Consider the following 20337-nt stretch of genomic DNA (forward strand, 5'->3'; position numbering starts at 1 on the left):
GGTAAAACACTTTGAGAAAACTCTGTGGTATATCTGTCTGTTTTACGATTGGTCATTATGTACCTCTGGCCTTGAAAATAGGAGACAGAAAACACTCAACCAAAAAGAGAGCTGCTGGATTCACAAGCTCAAAATTTTTTCCTGACCTTATTGATGCTGTAAATACTTGCTCACTTTTCTATAGATTAACTCTTGTTTAACTTGACAGTGATAAGTATTCATCATTGGTGATCGATTATTAACTATATCATCTTTTTTAATACTATGTTTGAATGGTGGTCTCCTGTAGGGATGTTGACTTTACCCTTTACTATAATTGATTTTTTTTTATTTATTTACCAGTTTTATTTATCTTTTTGCCTGGCCCAGCACCAGCTTTTTCATCAGACATGAATGAAAAATATATTAAATATATTATCAGTTACACTGTAAACTAGCCTATTTAATATAGCTTAATTTTTATCGTAAGAAGAGTGTCTTAGTCTTACTTTATTAAACAAAAACAAATTTTAGCAGAAAAAGTCTCATCACCATGTTGATGGATTCCACTGGCAGAATGAAGATGTGTGGTTGCATTGAGCAGCAAAGAAAGAGATTCTTTCCTGAGTATTGATCCATTCGTATTCGTATTTAGTACAGGCATGCTTTTATTTGGTGTTGCAAATTTATATTAACAATAATTTCCTCTATGAGAGGATACAAGGTAAATGTGAGGTGATATCAGCAGCCTGAATCCCGGATCCTTTTCTATTGTCCAGTGGGGGAGCAGACCTCCAGCAGCCCCTCTGTCCAGAGTCCCAGCACTAGGCCCAGTCGTGCAGAGTCCGGCTCCAGCTGCAGTTCTGACACCAGGAGGCGCTCTTCACTCTGGAGCCGCCTGAGTTCAGGAAGGTGAGAGAGAGGGAAGCGCACACCCTGGACCTGACATACAGGGATGTCACTGTTAATAACTATTTGTGGGGGGTTGTTTCCCTTGAATTGCTCTCTTCATTGGTGTTAAAGGAACACGCCACCCAAAATCAGTAGTGATATATGTTCTTACGGTAACTTTCACGAGTTGAGTCGTACCTCTCCCGCGTCGGTAGGTGCACTCAAACGCTCTGTCGCGCGGCGCGAATGTGTTAGCATGTTGCTATGCTAGCGGGCTTTGCCGTGGCCGTAGAGAGAGGCACATAGCAGTATTCAAACACCTCCACGTTTTACCTACTTAAATACAGTTGCACGAGTAGTTGATGAAAAATGTTAGGGCACACAACATGAAACGTGACGATTTTCCAAGCGAATAAACATGAGAACTACGATGTGTGGCGCAATAGCACTTGGGAGTACTTCGACCTAGCGTGGTAATATTATTAACACCTAATTGTAGATCCTATCCACCACAGAGTTTAGAATCCATGCTGGATCGACCCTCACCCTCTCCCTCCCCTCTGAGCGAGAGAGGCACACACACTAGAGATGCGCTGATGGGCTATTATTTCAACCATAACTGCATAGCAAAACTTATCATCCATCAGCACTAAAGTTTGTTGACCAATTTTCAAAACTGCACCCGCCATCCGCTGGTTGTTTTAATGTAGGCTATATGGGTGATGCAGCGCTGCTGACGTGAGGCTAGAAAGCCCTTGCCTGTTCTAGAAAGACTGATCTAATGCAGCAAATATATTAAAAGGCAAAAGTCGTACATTGGCTAGGCCTATCCCCAGAATATCAGCAGCAAACTCAGTCTCTGTCGCGCAAAACAGTCTCCAAATAAAACGCACATCGGCCTGTTGCCTATTCTGCCAGCTTGTGACAATATATCGTCCAAAATGCTTGATTGCATTGCATTCTCCACATTTTTAGCTACATTTTCATGTAGGCCTACCACATCAGCATTTTTGTTCAGTTAATCTTTTGTAAATTGCTTTACAATTACCGTCGGGCCCTTGTCAGCAGACTTCGACTTGCCTCTTGCCATATTCACTCCTTGTCTTCCGATGTCATTTCTGAGTCATCTACAGATGTTCACCTCCCTAAATAGAACCAACTTCAACCTGTGTTATATCCTAGATGAGACTGCCTGGGTTATTTTGCTTAGATATTAGCCTATATAGGCTATAAAACACATAATTGTAGCCTACCATTCAGGGAATAGGCATTTAAAAGAGAGACAGAGAGTGATATGACTAAGAAATGACATCGGGCGATGGCAGTGCGAGATGTTCAGAACGTAAGAGCTAAAACTTCTACAAACTCACTAACATCCACAGCGGAAAAAGAAGGTAAGAAAAATAGTCGGAAAACTTAGATGTGTAAGGCAAGCAAGCAAGTTTGGCGGTTGTTACTAAAAATGTGAACATGCACATTGCATTGTTGTGCGGTGGACTTTCAGAATGAATGGAGTCGGAGTTTCTTTAATATCAAGGCGTCATATTTGTCCGATGGCCTGCTAGGCTATAAAATGAATTGCGATGTCTGTCTGAAAAAGACGCGCTCGTGCAGTCAAAATGAATGGGAGTCTTCAGAACAGGCTTGTCAGTCAACCTGACATAACAGTGTGTAAAGTAGCCTATAATGTGAATGACTTGTTATTTTATCAAGGATTTCTTTCTTTTTGCAAAAAATAAAGTAGCCTACAATAGGCATTAATTAGTAGGCCAGGAGCATGCTGAAATTATGTGGCAAATTGCGTTTTTTATTACAATGATAAAATTGTAAAAGTACGTGACCGAAGCTGAGGCAAGCCAGGCAATAGGCCTATAGGCCCGACGGTAATTGTAAAGCAATTTACAAAAGATTCACTGAACAAAAATGCTGATGTGGTACATGAAAATGTAGCTAAAAATGTGGAGAATGCAATGCAATCAAGCATTTTGGACGATATATTGTCACAAGCTGGCAGAATAGGCAACAGGCCGATGTGCGTTTTATTTGGAGACTGTTTTGCGCGACAGAGACTGAGTTTGCTGCTGATATTCTGGGGATAGGCCTAGCCAATGTACGACTTTTGCCTTTTGCTTTTGCCTAATATATTTGCTGCATTAGATCAGTCTTTCTAGAACAGGCAAGGGCTTTCTAGCCTCACGTCAGCAGCGCTGCATCACCCATATAGCCTACATTAAAACAACCAGCGGATGGCGGGTGCAGTTTTGAAAATTGGTCAACAAACTTTAGTGCTGATGGATGATAAGTTTTGCTATGCAGTTATGGTTGAAATAATAGCCCATCAGCGCATCTCTAGTGTGTGTGCCTCTCTCGCTCAGAGGGGAGGGAGAGGCTGAGGGTCGATCCAGCATGGATTCTAAACTCTGTGGTGGATAGGATCTACAATTAGGTGTTAATAATATTACCACGCTAGGTCGAAGTACTCCCAAGTGCTATTGCGCCACACATTGTAGTTCTCATGTTTATTCGCTTGGAAAATCGTCACGTTTCATGTTGTGTGCCCTAACATTTTTCATCAACTACTCGTGCAACTGTATTTAAGTAGGTAAAACGTGGAGGTGTTTGAATACTGCTATGTGCCTCTCTCTACGGCCACCGCTAGCATAGCAACATGCTAACACATTCGCGCCGCGCGACAGAGCGTTTGAGTGCACCTACCGACGCGGGAGAGGTACGACTCAACTCGTGAAAGTTACGGTAAGAACATATATCACTACTGATTTTGGGTGGCGTGTTCCTTTAAAAAAAGGACAATAATAAAAGTTATCACCTGACTTAGACATTCCTCCTCCTCCTCGTCATCTTCTGGTTCGCCCATCATGTGAATCTCTCTGTTATTCCTTAGCGAATGCACCACAAACACTTCCATCTCTGTAGCCTCATCCTAGGAAATTTGGTCAGAACAATATTAATCAAATAAAGCATTTAGGAAATAGTTCAGTAGTTTTCTGGAGTTATTACTTTTTACACAACAGTTAGGTCCAACTATTTATTAATTTCTAATGAGAGGCATTCCAGAGTGGGGATATCCCAGGACATTCCCACTCGGACTGTTCACCCCAAGTAATCACTCCAACGTGAATGTTCAAAAGGCGAAAGCAGCAATTTCTCATATGGTGAGTATATCCTTACTAAGGCCACTCTCACTCATTGTTTAAAAAATGTGCACATCACACTTACTGTTCTATCCTGACTTGGCTGCACTGTTATGAGGACATGGTCTTTAAATCTCATGCACACACAGTCCTCAAGTGTTGGCATCTTTCCAGCTGTGAAACCACAAAAAATATATTTGTAAGCTCCAGAAATCAATTTCAATGAACATCAGCACTTAAAGGAAAACGCAATTTTTCACATAGATGTTTCTCGAGTTCACGATTACTGTCAGTATGGAAAAAAATAAATAATAATGTTACCTAGTTCGAGTTGCTGCAGCCAACAGCCAGAGCAGCCAGGCAGTTAGTGCTACACTCTGGGAGCATGATTTTAAAGATGTCCCCAAAGTGTAGCACTGTATCTGCCTGGAGCAGCGACTCGGGCTAAGTAGCACCGTTTTTTTCCCCCGTACTGACAGCACTCGGTGACCTCGAGAAACAGAGATCTGTGTGAAAAGTCACCGCAGTTTTCATTTAAGCATCAATCAATTTAGTGGCAATAGGAAATCACAACACTAACTGATCTCAGCTGCAGAGATCAGTAGAGGACCCCTTTTTGTCTTTTGTATCAGCAATAAAAAGTTCTATTTAGGTTCAGGTTATCACAATCCAATGTAGGGTCACAAAGTGCTCATTGCTGTGAGCATGACGAATCAGGATGTAGGCTAAATTAAAGTCTCAATCATAAACTGTGGGACACTCCATTACCAGGAGTATCAATATGGGAACACTCCTCCATAACCAAGAGCATCAATGTGGCTGTTATTTCAAGACTTTTTCTTCTGCTGACAACAACATTTGATGAGTTTAAAGTAAATAAATGTATACTCACTTGGCATGTTTGTGTTGTCATGCACAAAAGGTGGAAGCCTGTTGGACACAAAGTCTCTTTTCATGTCTGTAGAGCGTAGCTCCTGTTCACCCCTCTCCATTTTATCTGCCAAACATCTCAGGAACGTAGAGAGCTGTGTACAGACCTCTGGGCCTACACGAACATTCTGACACACAGAGAAATATCACTTGAGCGATTCCTTTTTAACAACAGCTATACAGGTAGTGCAGGTATGTTGTCATGCAAGACAAAACACACCAGGGCTACTCACAGTAAGTAGCTGTCTGGGCAGTCCAGCTCTCATGTCGATATCTCTTTTCATTGAGTCAAACAGAAAACCTGGGAATATGTCCAGCAGGTAGTCTCCCCAAGACCTGCAAAATATGCAGAAATTAAACAAAATCACAGACATACAGAACTGTGCTAAAGTTTTATATCAGTATCTTCTGTCTTCTGTGTGTCAATCAGGCTTGGAATTTCACCATTCTGGGGGCAAGGCCACTTGGCCTTCAGTTGGAAATATTTGGTGTGGGGCACAAAGGCCACATGCCAGGGCACCAAGGCCAAAATTAACTATACAGTAGTAGGCTATAAAAATGATCAAAGTTGTATTTAGCCTATTCACTGCAGTAGACCTGCATCACTGTATGAAACATTACAAAAACATGAAACATGACATATTACATAGAACTGTAAATCATCTGATCATCTAATATTTACAGATATCTAGGCTATATATAACATTTATTTTATATTTGGCCTGTTATGAAATCATTTAAGCACAGCTCAGCTTTAAGAAACTCAAATAGCCTAGATGCATGCTTAGCATTTTGTGATCATTAAGGCTACTTTCACAAACTCTTAGTCAGCTGTCCTCTGATTTACCAATATCTAGGCGATATTTGTAACATTTATTTTGTATTTGGCCCGTTATGAAATTATGTGGAACAATCTAAACACATTGTAAAACTTAAAGCCCAAATTTTGAGACATCCATGTATGTCGAACTTTACTGCCAATTCAAAACTGGATTACTCTGGAACGGCTAACTGTACAGGGGACTGCTTTACACCTTTATGTTCGGTAAGGTCTCCTGTTTATTCTGATATATGGTTTGTCATGTGTTAAAAGAAGGGTTCGTAAAGTATTCCACCGAGATGAATGGGTAGGGAGATCATGGGACGCAAAACCTTCAGTAGAATGTATGATTAAATTGAATTATATTATTTACTTTTCTCGCGAACCGTTCAACACAGCAATTGTCGGCTAACATCGTTTAAAAGCTGAGAAAAAGCTCTTTCATGTGATACTTGTGATGTCTGTGTGATGAATAGGCTACTTCGCGAATAGTTCAACTGAGAATGGGTGAATTTGGACGCGCTTTCTTTCTTGCGCTGTCACTGTCTCCACTGCGTAAAAGACTAAATTAATTTGCGCTGTGAATGCTAAGATTATTTTGACAGGCCACAGGCTAAATAAAAATCGCTATTAGTAGGACGCAAAGCAGAATATTGAAAGAAGGGGGCACCAAGGCCACCGTGGCCTGTAAACCTCTGATTTTCAAAGGGGCCTCACGGCCAATGCAAGGGGCTAATTGGCCGCCGTGAAATTCCTACCCTGGTGTCAATGTTTGTTTGTTTGTTTGTTTGTTTAATTTAAGGCCATTTCCGCAACTAAGGCTATTTAATGGCCAGAACACTGTTTTACAGAAACTTAAATATGTTTTTTAAAATCTATGCTAATAAGATATTCTAAAACCTTCAAAGGTGGGACCTTACTAAAAACATCAGCTATAGAATTGTCTGTGTGTCAATGGGAAATATCATATTTAGACTCTTCCCTATAGGAGAATGGCCATTGGATGGAACAGTGGATGAAAATGCATGCAGATGTGCACATTTCTTTATGTATGCACATAGAATGCAAATGAGGTGAATTGAAACCCAGCTATTGATGCTAAACATTCTACATTCTCTCTCAGCATACAGATGAGTGCTATTTGTAGAAAACCCACATGTTCTGGTAAGTACTGAGAGTTAGGTGCGTGGAGTGATCCACCTCGGCAGGAGTATTTGCTTGGTGTATGGTACCTCTGGGAAAGTACAACAGATCCCCTGCCTGTAAAGAGATTGTACACTTCCATTGAACCAGTTTCATAATCTTCACAACTCAAACCTTTGCCTTGTAGCTTTTCCAAACATCTCTTAACACACTATTCTTTGATTCAAGTTTTTGGAAGGCAAGACAAGACATTTTGTGCTTTTAAATTTCCACCTGGTTTAACTGCAGACAAGTAATATAACTGGCATCATCCGTATAATGTGTAGTAACACCATTATTAATATTAATATTAATAATAATACCAATAGTCACAACTGTGCCCCTCGTCATATTCTTTGGTATGTTACCCACAAAACGAAACGTATAATTGGCTTATGAAATGTTGCAACTTGTACCTTCAGGGTAATGTCATGTGTTGGGTTGCCTATTCTCTCCTCTGGCTCCAGGCTGTACTCACGAGCCAGTGGGACAGTAGGACTGTACAACCTCCAGTGTTTCTCTCCCTCTAGCTGCAAGATGAATACCTGTGGACAGAGGAGTGGCTCAGTGACCAGGGGTCAATGTGTAGTGAGATTTTCTGAACTTTTTCTGTCCTCCTACCTCAACATCATCATAATGTGGAGGCAGCCCCTGAGATGCCTTTGGTGTGATGTACACATTCGATCCCACGAGGGCCCCGAAGAAACTCTCTAGGCGCTCCTGAATACGCCAAAGCTCATCCTGGATACATGAGCACAAACCTTAGCACTCTGACAGAGGAGAACAGTGAATGACCTGAATCACACTTATTCTGTGTCCTTCACAGACATAGGCACACAGGCAGGAATGGGAATCTCACCTTAAATCTTTGAGGCTGGTGAAACTGTATCGTGGCCTTCTTCTGATCAAAGTCTTTTTTCAGATTACTGTAGTTAACACGTCCTTCCTTATTCATTACTTTCTTCTTGCCATTCACACATCGGCAGACATTGACATCCCTTGCATACTCAAGCTCATGACTACACAGTTCTTTCAGGTCTGACAACTGGAAGAGGGACTGGTAATAGCTGGCTAAGCGTTGGTCAGATCTCTGCAAAAACAAGGGCTTCTTTTCCCAGTATTCGTGAAAGAACTCCTCTATTCCAATTGGAGAAATCAGACTTTTAAACAAACTTAACGGGGTGTCAAAATTTAATGGGGAAGAACACATATCAGCTTTCAGTTTTCTATATTTAGCAGAAGCCGTGTCCTCGCATTTTGCGGAAGCTGGTGGTGATCCTCTTTTCCTTGGCATATCTACCAAAGAGAGGTATAGTTTTAGTCATGCAGGAACTCACATTTTCATGTAACCGTTAGGCTAAAGAACATTTAGAAAGTCCAACTAATCGATCCTTCTAACACTAGTGGGATAACACATTAACACTGTAGCTAGATGGGGAAACACGAAACTTTCAGCAATGTTAACCGATTTCTCTGCTTCAGCTTGCTGATTCACTAAATAAACATTATTACTGATTTGGTGTGTTAGATATCAAAATGTGATTTCAGACTCAAACTAACCTCCTGGCTTTCACCAACTTCACCGAGAAGGCAACATAGACAGGTAAAAAGGAAGGCAAGGCAGGCAGCGTGTGTTACACAGTACAACAAGATCAACATCCGTTCAGAAACATGGTGCATGACAATAGTTCCGGACAGACAACTGACAGGCTATTCGCTTCTTTCTTTTTCTGAAATAAATGTAAGGGTGTAGGCTACTGTAAAATGTTACGTTGAACGTGTCTTGGACAGCACAGAACGATGAAGCAGTGGTAAATATTACGAGAAACTACTAATTCATTTGACCTGAAAATTTGACCTCGAATTAAAAGTAGCCTAGGCCTAGCAGGCCTAAACCAATGTCACTTAAATTTTGAATTAAGGTACAATTCAGATAACAACTTGGATGCAGTGGAGCAAAGTAAGCTTAACCAAATAACTTAAACATAAGCTTAAGCAATTGCAATCATCAGATGAAACAATATATCAAATATATAGAAAAATATAGCTGCAAGCAGCAATGAGGGGGCCAAGCAGATAGGCCGGAGTAACCATGGCAACGAAATGCTGTTAGCTCAATGCTGCAATCAGACGTATGGCCATAAGCTGTCAAAGCAAGTTTCACGTCTAGCACGTCAAAAGTTACAAGGCAAAATGCATTTTTGCTAATTGCAGTGACCCTAGAGGTCAAAGGTCACAAAATTTCTTCGGCATTAACCTGATGGGGTCATGAGTCCATGTACCAAGTTTGGTTTTGATACATGCAACGATTGCTGAGATATGAGCTCACTTCCTGTTTGGCAGCTTCGCCACAAATTTCGATTGGATGTGACGGGCGAACGCTTCTATCAATTGTTACAGAAATAAATGAAGTGACAAGGCATGGTCTGAAGATGGTCTGTGCCAATTTTGGTGAAGATCAGATGAAATTTGTGACCTGTGCGAAATTGTTGGTGTTTTTGATCAAATCAAATATGGCGGCCAAATAAACTATATTGATGTGACAAGTTGCCCTCAGTTGACCTAAGGACCTTTCACAGTATTACCAGACACCACTAGCACAATTTAATTCTAAGCACAGCAGCAGCTACAGACCAAAAGGCATGTTTGTGAATTACAGCGCCCCCTAGAGGTCAAAGGTCATCTTGAGGGTCCTCCTGATGGGGTCATGAGTCAATGTATCAAGTTTGGTTTTGATACATGCAAGGGTTGCTGATAGGGTGACCAGATGAGATTGGCTGAAATTTGGGACGCTTTTTTTTTTCGCGAGTGGGGGGGGGGATTGGTAGGCCTACTGCGAATTTTCAAACCTGTACCAAAACACATTTTTATTCAAACATCAAGTCTGCCTCAAAATACAACAGAGAAATCATGAACTCAAAATGTCATTGTGGGAAAAAAACCAATGACTGCGTAACAGTGCAAATCAGACCTTTCAGAATAAGGATAATAGCCTAACGCTAATAACAAGCCTTGCCAAAATTATGGGTCATTAAGTAAGAATACAAAATAATTGTTAGATTAAGTAGATTATGTTAAAACGACATGGACATTAGGCCGAACTTCCGACGTATTTTTTTTTTGGACACGCGCTGGCTTTGCCAATTAGGGCAGGATTCGGGATTCGGGACAACTGCTTGGATATCGGGACTGTCCCGAATTTTTCGGGACGTCTGGTCACCCTAGTTGCTGAGATATGAGCTCACTTCCTGTTTGGCGGCTTCGCCGCAAATTTTGATTGGCTTTTACGGGCGAACGGTAATACTTCCGAAGACAAAAAGTGATAACCTTTGTGAGGCTTGGTCTGAAGATGATCTGTGTCAAATTTGGTGGGAATCAGAGAAAGTATGTGACCCCTGATACATTTTAAGTGTTTTTAATGAAATCCAAAATGGCGGAAAACTCGGTTGAACTCGGCTTGGTCCAAGGATTCCAACAATACCTGACTTTTGAAAATCGGACCAACAGGTCAAAAGTTACGTGCATGAACGCACGTCCAACTTGGTGGCGCTAGAGGGTTCGAGTTGCCGACATGAAACTTGGTGACATGAATCATGGGACCGTCCCCAATCAGTGTGCCAAATTTCCTGCCATAGACTCCCATTGCATATAATAATAATAATAGGAAAACGTAGAAACACAATGAGGTCCTCGCAGCTTCGCTGCTTGGCCCCCAATAAAGCAAACCCCAAAGAAAGGAGAGAGAGAAAGAGAGAGAGGCCAGAGAGAGCAAGGCCTCCTCCAGAAGAGTGAGCAGGCACCACAGAGGCTAATGATGCTAGAGTCTATACCAGTGTTTCTCAAACCTTTTCAGACCAAGGACCACACCAATAATAATAAATTAAAAAAAATCACAGACCATATAGCTAAAAACAAACAGTAGACCTACTTCACCAGTATATTACACACTGAACCACCTTACTTATTGTCTTTGCACCTTAATGTGTCAGAGGATTCAAATTATTTAAAGTGGCGTTGCTCACATAGGCCTAGGCAGTGTTGCAGAACTGTTTAGATTTACATACAAGTTGGTTCAATAACGCAAACAACTCATCTGCAGACCACTTGGGATAGCTTGCGGACCACCAGTGGTCCCCGGACCACACTTTGAGAAACACTTGTCTATACCTAACTATTTTTATTCCTTGATCCAGCTCTACCTCCCCTCTATCCTACTGCGGCCCTCTGATGAGAGTCTGCTGTGTAGACCATCCACTAACACTAAGAGGTCATAGTCAAGACTCCTTTCCAAAGTGATTCCTTGTTGGTGGAATGAGTTACCTAATGTTCTACCTTCTTGTGAGAGTTTTGGGACTTTCAAGATATGTTTAAACACTCATCTGTTCACCTTGCCAAGTTATGGTTATGCTTATGGTTTTTGCTAATAAGAAAACTCATTATATTCATTGTTGATATTTGATATTGCCATCATTACCTACTGATATTATTATGCTTTATGTAGGCCGTTCCAACTTAATTTGAAACTATTAGTCTTAACTAATAATGTACTACTATTCATCACTTTGGACACAATCATCTGCTGAATACCATAAACATAAACACAAACACATTGAGTTAATTTTGTACATTTAATTTGTGAGGCAACAAATTCAGTAGTCTGAAACATATCACGCATAGCATACATCGTACTCTTCTTTTTACGATAAACCGGAAGGAAAGCAGAGTGAGAGGTGTTAGATGGATGGTTTCCTCCAAAGGTGTGTAATGCATTTAAAAATAAATGTGGTTCTTATTTCACATATGTATTTTAACTACTTTGGCGTGAAATTAACTGCAGTGTGGTGTCATGAGATTGTAGTGAGTGTTGCCCTGTTCTTAGGGTGATAGGTGCACATCATCTGCAAAAAGCAGGAATTTGACCTCTGTTTTAAAGGGTGAGTCCAGGGGCTGCAGACTATTCCAACTGCACTGCTAACTCATTAATGTAGATGTTGAACAGAGTTGGACTCTCAGGGATTGTAGCCCTGCCTCTCTCTGTCTCTCTCTTTCACTCCCACACAGACACAGACACACACACACACACACACAGAGAGAGAGAGACTTTGTAATCACATTTCTACTCAGTTCACATTTATAGTTGAGGTCATATGTTTACACCTTGGCTAAATAAATTCACATTCTATTTCAATTAGCTCATTTTTTTAGTTCAGCTCACACATTTTCTTTTGAATTAAGATCGATCGGGCTTTGATGGTCACTCCAAAACTTACTTTATTGTCTATAATGTTCTGATGATTTTGTATGTTGATGTAAATCATTAACCTGAAAGAGCCACTGGGTCTGAAGGGAGGCCTGTCAGCTACAGGTATATGTCCCAATCGACTCCAATAATGACAGATAGCCAATCTGGTAACAGATGGCCAATCAAGTCTTGAGTACATTGATAGGATCAACCTATTTAAAGTGCATTTATCCAAGCTTTTATCTTTCAACAGATACAGTATAGTCTATTACCAAAAACATAAGTAATACAATTTCAAGAAAGTTGAGCCTGAACCAAACAGCTTACCCTGGTTGTGAAACCACCTTTAGTAAAATCTCTGAAATGTTTTTTTGTTTTGTTTAAATTATCTATGCAACCTCTGATGTAATATATATATAATGAAGCACAACGATTAACATGCTTGCATCACAAATAGTATAGCCACTCTTTAGTAAGGACAAACAAAAGAGAAAGACTACTATGCAATGTGCTTAGAATGATGCACTAAAAATGCTCTAAAATATGCCCTCCAAGGTAACAACCAGCTTCAAAAGGAAAACCTATAGGAGATTGGGTTGAATATTGTCAACATATATATGATGCAATATCTCTTCACCCACAAAAAACTCATCTGAAAGCAATGTCACTGTGGCAAAGCAATATTTGCGATATTTGAGCAAAGATGTAATATACAATACATGAATCAAATGAGCGATGAGAACAGTCTGATACTGAGAAGGTGTCAGAAGTTTTAAGCCGACGAAAATTTAATTTGTGTAGTTTAGGGACTGATCCAATTCAATTCTCATAAATACAGTCTTCATGCTGCATTTCTCTTCTGCTTTCTCTGATGGGAATCCTAGTGCCAAAATTGAAGTTCTCATAAACTTTGTTGGTGTACACTATGGAGGCATCGTCCGAATTCTTTCTCTTCTTACCTGCACCAAAAAATGTAATGTCAGACATAGAATCTATTTTGGACAGTGCATATAATTTGTAAGGCAACAAAATGCAGTACTCTGAAGCATGCATCATATCACACACTGACATTGTACTCTTCTTATAAAGATGAACAGGAAGGAAAGAGTGAGGGTGTTAGATGTAGGGGTGGATGGTTTCCTAAGGTGTGTAAAGCATTCAAAAATAAATTTGGCTCACTTAGGTGTCACTGAAATGAACTTTGATGTGGTGTCATGAGATTAGAAAGACTCTGGCAAAGGCTATGGGGAAGATGTCTGTAACCAAAGTGGCATTCATTCATTCATTCAATTCTTTATTTCAGACTCCATTGCTGGGTCCATAGCATAGCAACATGTTAAGACAGAATAAATAGATAAAAAAAATAAGACACATAAAACAAAACAAGACAAAAAAAACGTTCAGACATATAGCCATTTTCTCCAATGTTTCCTTAGCTTAGAGGAGTACCTAGCCAGATTAACTAGGACTTCTATACCATTACCTGAGCTATCCAGGCGACACATACATTTGTACATTACATTTCTCAGGACTGCCTCACATGATGGCACACTGGAGAAAGCAGTCAAGTAACATGGCACTGAACCATCTGGGTATCTGCATCAACAGCTCATAGAGTCATTAGGCAACTAGCCTCTGTAGGCTGCTTATACCCACACCACAAATAGGCACAAATAAGCATATTTATCTTATGTCAACATATGCATGTTTTTATGTAGAGCTTTACACGCACTAAGGCAATGATGAAGTAACTTACTTACATTTGTAAATAATGACAGCCATGGCAATCATCAACACTGCCCCAGTTAAAGCGCAAATGCAGATTGTTTTCACCATCCAGTTGCTGTCTAAAATGAAACAAAAAAAAAACAGTTCACTGACTACACAGACTGTTTCATTCTCTGAGTAGTGTGGTATAATCATAGTGTCAACACAACCTTTTCTAGCTAGGCTGGATGAGAGATTTCTTGGTTACACTTTACTTGAAGGTATCTACCGTACATAAGAGTGACATGACACTCGCATAAACGTGTCAAACATTATAAACAAATCATAAACGTTTATAACATAACACTTCTGTCACTCGCTTCTGTCAAGTGTCATTCGGTTTTTGTTATGACAAGTTAGAGTTAGGGTTAGTGTCATTCGGTTTTTGTCATGGCAAGTTAGGGTTAGGGTTATGACAGTGTCATGTCACTCTTATGTAGATACCTTCAAGTGTTATAAAAAAATTTTAGATCAAGAAAATGTTTTACTAAAATGTGTGCTCTTTTTATCGTGCTTGTTTTAAATAACTAGGGTGCTCATCTTAATGATTTATACTGTGCTCCACACAAAGTTCCCCTCAATGATTAAGGGCCCTATCATGACATTCTAAAGTGCATCGTCACTCGTCAAAAGTCTATTCAAATTTAGTAGGATGTCCAGTTCACATTGGGAGGGTTTTCGTCCTCAAAAGTGGAGCGCATGGCGTAACAAGGTGTTCCTAGGTCTTTTAATCAGTCATATGGGTGTGTTTGCACTCTAAACCCAGATTTAGTTGATTTAGTCCGGAGAGGTCACACCCAACACCTGCCACTGACCATCGACGGTGCTGTGGTGGAGAGAGCGAGCAGCACCAAATTCCTGGGGGTGCACATCAGTGAAGACCTCTCCTGGACCACCAACACAGCATCACTGGTGAAGAGAGCTCAGCGCCGCCTGTACTTCCTGCGGAAACTCAGGCGAGCAAGTGCTCCACCAGCCATCATGACCACATTCTACCGAGGCACCATTGAGAGCATCCTCTCCAGCTGTATCGCTGTGTGGGGCGGAAGCTGCACTGAATACAACAGGAAAGCCCTGCAGCGCATAGTGAACACAGCTGGAAGGATTATTGGTGCTTCACTCCCCTCCCTGAAGGACATTTACACCACCCACCTCACCCGCAAGGCGACCAAAATTGTGAGTGATGCAAGTCACCCCGCTCACAATCTGTTTGATCTACTGCCCTCTGGGAAGAGGTACAGAAGCCTGCGCTCCCGCACTACCAGACTCACCAACAGCTTCATACACCAAGCTGTTAGGATGCTGAACTCTCTCCCTCCTCTCCCCCCTCCACCCTCAGCTACATAACATCCTGGACATTGGACCCACAATGGCCGCCTGCACCACTCCACTTGCACACTTGTACACTTTGCAACTTGTTGCTGTTGTCCTGAAAACACAACACTTCTGCTGCTCTTACATAACTTGCACCACTATGCCACTTTATTTCTTACTTAGGTCAAACAGAACTACCTCAGCCTCTTATTGGCCTGACTTTGCACTAGTATTTTATTTTATTGACTGTCTATGCACAATTTCAACCAAATTTTGCTGCTCTTATTTTTTCATTATATGTGCCCTCTTATTTACTTATTTACTTACTTTTTTGTTTACTTGAATGTTATGTTTGTCTGTGGACTTAAAATTGGTAAAATATGTCTTGTCTCCACCGTGGGATAGTGAGAAACGTAATTTCGATCTCTTTGTATGTCTGGAACATGTGAAGAAATTGACAATAAAGCTGACTTTGACTTTGACTTTGACTTTGATAAATATGTTAGGTGGTCACTAATGTTTGTGTGTTTTGTGAAAACTCTATGTCATAACTAAAAGAAATGAGTTGATTGTACTATTTAAGTGAAATATACAGTGCACTGATCATGTTAAGCAGAGACAACGATAAATGTTATGTTTTTGCAAGGCAGAGGAGGGGTCTAATAAAAATTCTGCCCATCAACCGTTCCTCCTGCTTCTCAGTCCAGATGAATGACTCCATGCCTCATGCTGCTGTGACAAATAGGCTACTACATCAAATGGTGGGTGAACTTTCTGATGAACTTGTTGAAAAATTAAAATTCTGATGAAATAACCGAAAATTATGTTCAGTTTGACCAATAGTTAGCTAAATGTTTGTTTACGTGTTTAACTTACATTAACCTGAGAAAAGTAAGGTAACATTAGCTCCGTTGTTAGCATGCTAGTAGTCTTTCGGACAGTTAGCTCATGGTAGCTACCTTCCAATGGGTGTGTATGCCAGATTATAACAATATCACATATGTTTTCGTGTAAATATACTTGTCTTGGTGCTACTAAGTTTAATTCAGACTTTATTATTGAAATAGGTGTTTCTGTCTGTAGACAGTTTTAGCTAACCATAGCAGCACATGTTGGTTAGCTTTTGGCTAATGTTAGCCGATGTCCATTCACTTATTTGTTGCATTCATAGGTGATATAACAAACTTTTATTTCAACTGTGTAAATGAACATGGACTAAAAAATTGTTTTCTTATGTTCTTTTTTATAGGTTCTTCGTCTTTTTTTATAGGTTCTTCATCTACAGTGGATGTGGAATATTTATGAGTTTAAATGTTGTTTGTTCATGTTTTATCAATAATAAAAGGCATTCCTATACATTGTGATGAATTTCTTTAAAATTTTTAATAAAACAATTAAATTAATACAGTACCCTAATCTTAAAATAAAAAAAACAATAGGCCTATCTGAACTTAGTTCATATTTTAATGAATTTGTTAACATGCATTTAAACCTAGTTATTTTATACAACTGCAACTTCTGAAACAATAAGTTAAGTGAACTAAAGATTTTTAGTAAAGACTACTAATGTAAGCTTAATTTGTCTACAGCATCAACATAAGGTTGTTAGTTGACACAACTAAACATGTTTAGTTTTATGTTTTGTAAAAACTAGAATGGTTTAAGGCAATCGGTTTCCACGCAATTTTCTAGTAATGACAACTAGTTCGGGTTTAGAGTGTGGGGCGTAACATCATTTTAAACCAATGAGAATGACATCTTTCATTCCCTTTAACGGCGCAACGCGCGATATGTCAAATAAATGCATCGGTATTTTGGCATTCAACGGCGCATTTGAAGGAGGCTGCTTGCGAGACCGTATGGAATAGTCATTCTTAAACCATGCTTTACTAAAACTTAGCATAGCCTTCACGCATTTGCACTCGTCTATTATTTGAACTCATTGGCAAAGTGAAACTAACTTCACCAAGGAGTCAGTCAACGACAAGACAGTTATATGCAGGCTGGAAAAAGCAACACTTACCCTAATGTTGCTCAAATGACTGAATAAAACAACATTTATCCTGCAGAGGAGTTGCTTATATCTCGTGACAGTGCGTCTTCAGCTGTGCTCCATACGTGTCTCTCGCCTCTCCCCTAATCACTTTTAACCGTCATTACCAATTTGCAAATGATGGTGAATAACTACTCATCATGAGATGTACAGTATTTCGTAATATCTTTATTCTAATTATGTTTACCATTGTAATCGTGCAATTTGTAATGCTTTGCATGGACGTGCGCTGGTGTGCGTTCATGAATGATAGAAGGATGGTGCGTGCACCTGCCAATATGACTGTTGACATGCGCTCTTAAAATAGCATATGAACAACTCGCCATTGACTTCTGACCAGGTTTAGGTGGTGTATGATAGCGATTTTTAGACAACGCGCCAGGGCCCGCCCTAGGTTGTTAATTGCCACACCCCTGGGCGCAATGCTTAAAAAATAAAGGTGCAAAATACCGAATTCAACTTCGCGCGACTGAAAAACGAACTGTACGCCATGCGCTGGTGCCCCAAAATATAGCCCCATGTCAGAAGCAAGCCATTGTTAATACACAAACAATACCAAACAATCTCTTCAAACATAGTATAGGCTAAGGAGGACAACAAGCTAAATGGCGTTTGGCATGTGTCCACCTCTGGCCACACTTTGACATACCTGCCAATTAGGTATCATACTATTTGTATTACATTGCCATTATTAACACACACATATATGTAAACAGCAACAGTATTATTGTGGCCTTTGTGGGCTAATAATTGTCTAATAAAATGTCATGATATACTCCTGTGGCTATGTTGTTCTATTAGCTGTGTTTGTGGTCAGGAATGGCTGTTATGACATGATAATTACAATGTCCTACGTATTCATAACACCTGTGATAATTGGTATAGTTAAAATAGAGGCCCCATCCACTATGAAGATGATTTCTCAGAAAAAGTTATATTTTTCCAACTCAGGATTCCAGTCTAGTACAGCAGTAAGTTACAGGCATAGTGGTGTCTCATAAGGGTCCTGTTCAGCACTTGTGATGACATTTTGAGTCTGGTACAAGGCACAAACACAGTCAAAAATCTGCCCCCATACCAGAGCTTGTAGCCACCTAGTTGCGCTAGCCACTAGTAGCAGGATAACTCGAGCTAAGAGAGCTATGTGATTTTTTCCTTAATTACTTGGTGACCTCTAACAACATGGCCATAAGTTAAAAATGGTCAGAGTTCTCCTTTAAACACCTTTCTTTATACCAAACTACATTCCATTGTAGCCTGCAATGTTACTGCTTCAGTAGAACACATGCCAGCATACAGGCACTGCTTACCTTCATTACCTACATTCTGTTCATGAATAGTCCAGTTTGATGTAAAGTGACCTGATGGAAGTGAAACACTGCAGGTAATGGTGTCTCCATCTCTCCTCTCAGCTCCACACAGGCGCAGAGAGCTGCTTACACTGGATGAGCTGTTGGTGACTTGCACCTGTTCAGATGTGTTCTTGCCCCTCAAGTTCCAGATAAAATCAACTTGCTCTTGATCTATGGCATCCATTGTACACACCAGCTCAACACAACCAGAATCATTGGTATTCACTAACTCAAGGCTTAGACCTAAAGGTTAAAAATACAAAAAAGATAAGGGTATACACTATTTTAGGTGATGTTTGTTCATTGAGACATGGTGAATTATATAATATATAAGTATCTTGAGGACGTCACTTTTTTTTATTAATTCAATGCAAAAATGCAAGGATTGGCCCACAAATGTAGACACTTAAAAATAAGAAGTAAAGCAAAAATATAATGGTAATTACCATCTGCATGAAGTTCTATTGTAGTTGTATTAAGCTCAAAAGTGGGTGGTGGTATAATTCTTATTATGATGCAGCTGTAGGATCCAGAGTGATCGCTTTTAAAATGTTTAACATTCAAACCCTGCAATGAGGGTTCAAAGGACGACATGCACTTCATGGGCCTCACAAATGTCACATTTAGATAATATTTACATATGAATTCTTGAAGTCCTTTTTTACTCCAGCTCACATGAAATGCCTCAGAATTGTTGTCAAAGGTCGGCTCACATGGTAGTTGAACTGAGCCGCCTCTGGCAGCTTTGATGATTTCCAAAGAATCTGCAAATTGGAAGTTGACTGATTGAACTGTTTTGTCTTTTGGAATGATATAGATTCTTTAAAAAACAAAATAACCTGGAGTGTTCACACCATGTAGAAAACTAAGATTGAAAATGTTCTTATAAAATGTTATATTCTTGATGAGTTGAATCATCAATTATAGGTCACACTTTACTTGGATGATCAGCTATAGACTACTATATTATCAATAAACTATCTGTTGACACTATGAACAAGCTATAGTTACAGTATGGATTGGGTTTAAGGTGATGTTCACTAATTGCTCAACAACAATCTTGAAGACTGAACTTTAATTTGAACAAACCATCTAATCTCTATAAGCAGACTATCCAAATAAAGGTTCATGTAAAGATGGAAATATGGAAAAACATTTCAAAGAGTAAAACAACTATAACTCTTACCTGTTATGGTAAAAAACAAGGATAAAACCCAGAGAGGACTCATTCTATGATGGCAGCTACTTAGATCTTTGAGTATGCCTCCGATTTGTGTCACTCACAACTGCATATTCAGTGATGTGCATCACAACTTCCTGGTTAAGGCGGTGACATGTTAGGTACTCACAACCAGTGCTGGTTTCCTGCTTATATCAAAAGTTGACATCCAATCATCATTTCACAAAATCAGCACACATTACTACTTGTTATAGAAGTGTAAGGACTCATATGTGCATATGACTTGTATGTGCATTTCTACAGAACTGTGATTAGCTGGTTTCTGACATTACAGGAGCTGTTCTTAGCTGTTTGCTGAATTCCCCATCTGTGGTTAACTTCACATGTTGACATTACACAATCATATTCTGTCAGCTGGTTCCTTGAGACCGCAAAGAATTCCACTATTGCATCTAGATTTAGTTGATGTGTTGTT

At 39.9% G+C, this 20337-nt stretch overlaps 2 protein-coding genes and 1 long non-coding RNA gene across 8 annotated transcripts; 1 reads left to right on the forward strand and 2 right to left on the reverse strand.

Annotated features, from left to right (window-relative positions):
* Positions 1-623: 623 nt before the first annotated feature.
* riox2 (ribosomal oxygenase 2) lies at positions 624-9888 on the reverse strand. 2 transcript variants are annotated; one of them, XM_076275298.1, is made up of 10 exons: positions 8515-9888; positions 7814-8250; positions 7576-7695; positions 7371-7499; positions 6929-7032; positions 5186-5288; positions 4915-5080; positions 4108-4196; positions 3698-3811; positions 624-921 (listed from the first exon to the last, which is right to left on the reverse strand). In XM_076275298.1, exons 2-10 carry the CDS (start codon positions 8246-8248, stop codon positions 748-750), a joined length of 1434 nt encoding a protein of 477 aa, XP_076131413.1. In that variant the 5' UTR covers positions 8249-8250; positions 8515-9888; the 3' UTR covers positions 624-747. The 2 variants fall into 2 exon arrangements, with proteins under 2 accessions (XP_076131413.1, XP_076131414.1); XM_076275299.1 differs by having other exon boundaries at positions 7814-9888.
* Positions 9889-11568: 1680 nt separating this feature from the next.
* LOC143112893 (uncharacterized) lies at positions 11569-20055 on the reverse strand. 5 transcript variants are annotated; one of them, XR_012984807.1, is made up of 6 exons: positions 19869-20048; positions 19129-19446; positions 18641-18925; positions 13957-14043; positions 12628-13155; positions 11569-12594 (listed from the first exon to the last, which is right to left on the reverse strand). XR_012984807.1 is itself a non-coding variant. In XM_076275302.1 (6 exons), exons 1-6 carry the CDS (start codon positions 19909-19911, stop codon positions 13016-13018), a joined length of 765 nt encoding a protein of 254 aa, XP_076131417.1. In that variant the 5' UTR covers positions 19912-20049; the 3' UTR covers positions 11569-13015. The 5 variants fall into 5 exon arrangements, 4 of the variants coding, with proteins under 4 accessions (XP_076131417.1, XP_076131419.1, XP_076131418.1 ...); XM_076275302.1 differs by having other exon boundaries at positions 11569-13155; positions 19129-19249; positions 19358-19446; positions 19869-20049; XM_076275304.1 differs by having other exon boundaries at positions 11569-13155; positions 19321-19446; positions 19869-20055.
* On the forward strand, positions 15680-16633 carry LOC143111814 (uncharacterized). Its single transcript, XR_012984618.1, has 2 exons — positions 15680-16038; positions 16548-16633. It is a non-coding gene; the product is annotated as an uncharacterized LOC143111814 (long non-coding RNA).
* Positions 20056-20337: the final 282 nt, after the last annotated feature.

The sequence above is a fragment of the Alosa pseudoharengus genome, unplaced genomic scaffold (assembly GCF_046254945.1).
Source record: "Alosa pseudoharengus isolate Yale_2024_CS ecotype anadromous, Long Island Sound unplaced genomic scaffold, YU_APseudo_1.1 YU_APseudo_1.1_scf_8, whole genome shotgun sequence".
In the NCBI taxonomy this organism is placed as follows: domain Eukaryota; kingdom Metazoa; phylum Chordata; class Actinopteri; order Clupeiformes; family Clupeidae; genus Alosa; species Alosa pseudoharengus.

Bases quoted from the DNA above. Each gene is read 5' to 3' on its own strand.
- riox2 (XM_076275298.1), bottom strand. From the start codon at position 8,248: ATGCCAAGGAAAAGAGGATCACCACCAGCTTCCGCAAAATGCGAGGAC. The intron at 5,081-5,185 runs GTGAGTAGCCCT...TCTGTGTGTCAG, and splicing joins TGCCCAGACAGCTACTTACT to AATGTTCGTGTAGGCCCAGA. The intron at 3,812-4,107 runs GTAAGTGTGATG...CAAATTTCCTAG, and splicing joins AGCCAAGTCAGGATAGAACA to GATGAGGCTACAGAGATGGA.
- LOC143112893 (XM_076275301.1), bottom strand. From the start codon at position 19,911: ATGAGTCCTCTCTGGGTTTTATCCTTGTTTTTTACCATAACAG. The intron at 19,447-19,868 runs GTAAGAGTTATA...TCCAATTTGCAG, and splicing joins CTTGTTTTTTACCATAACAG to ATTCTTTGGAAATCATCAAA. The intron at 14,044-18,640 runs GTAAGCAGTGCC...GTTTCATTTTAG, and splicing joins ACAGAATGTAGGTAATGAAG to ACAGCAACTGGATGGTGAAA.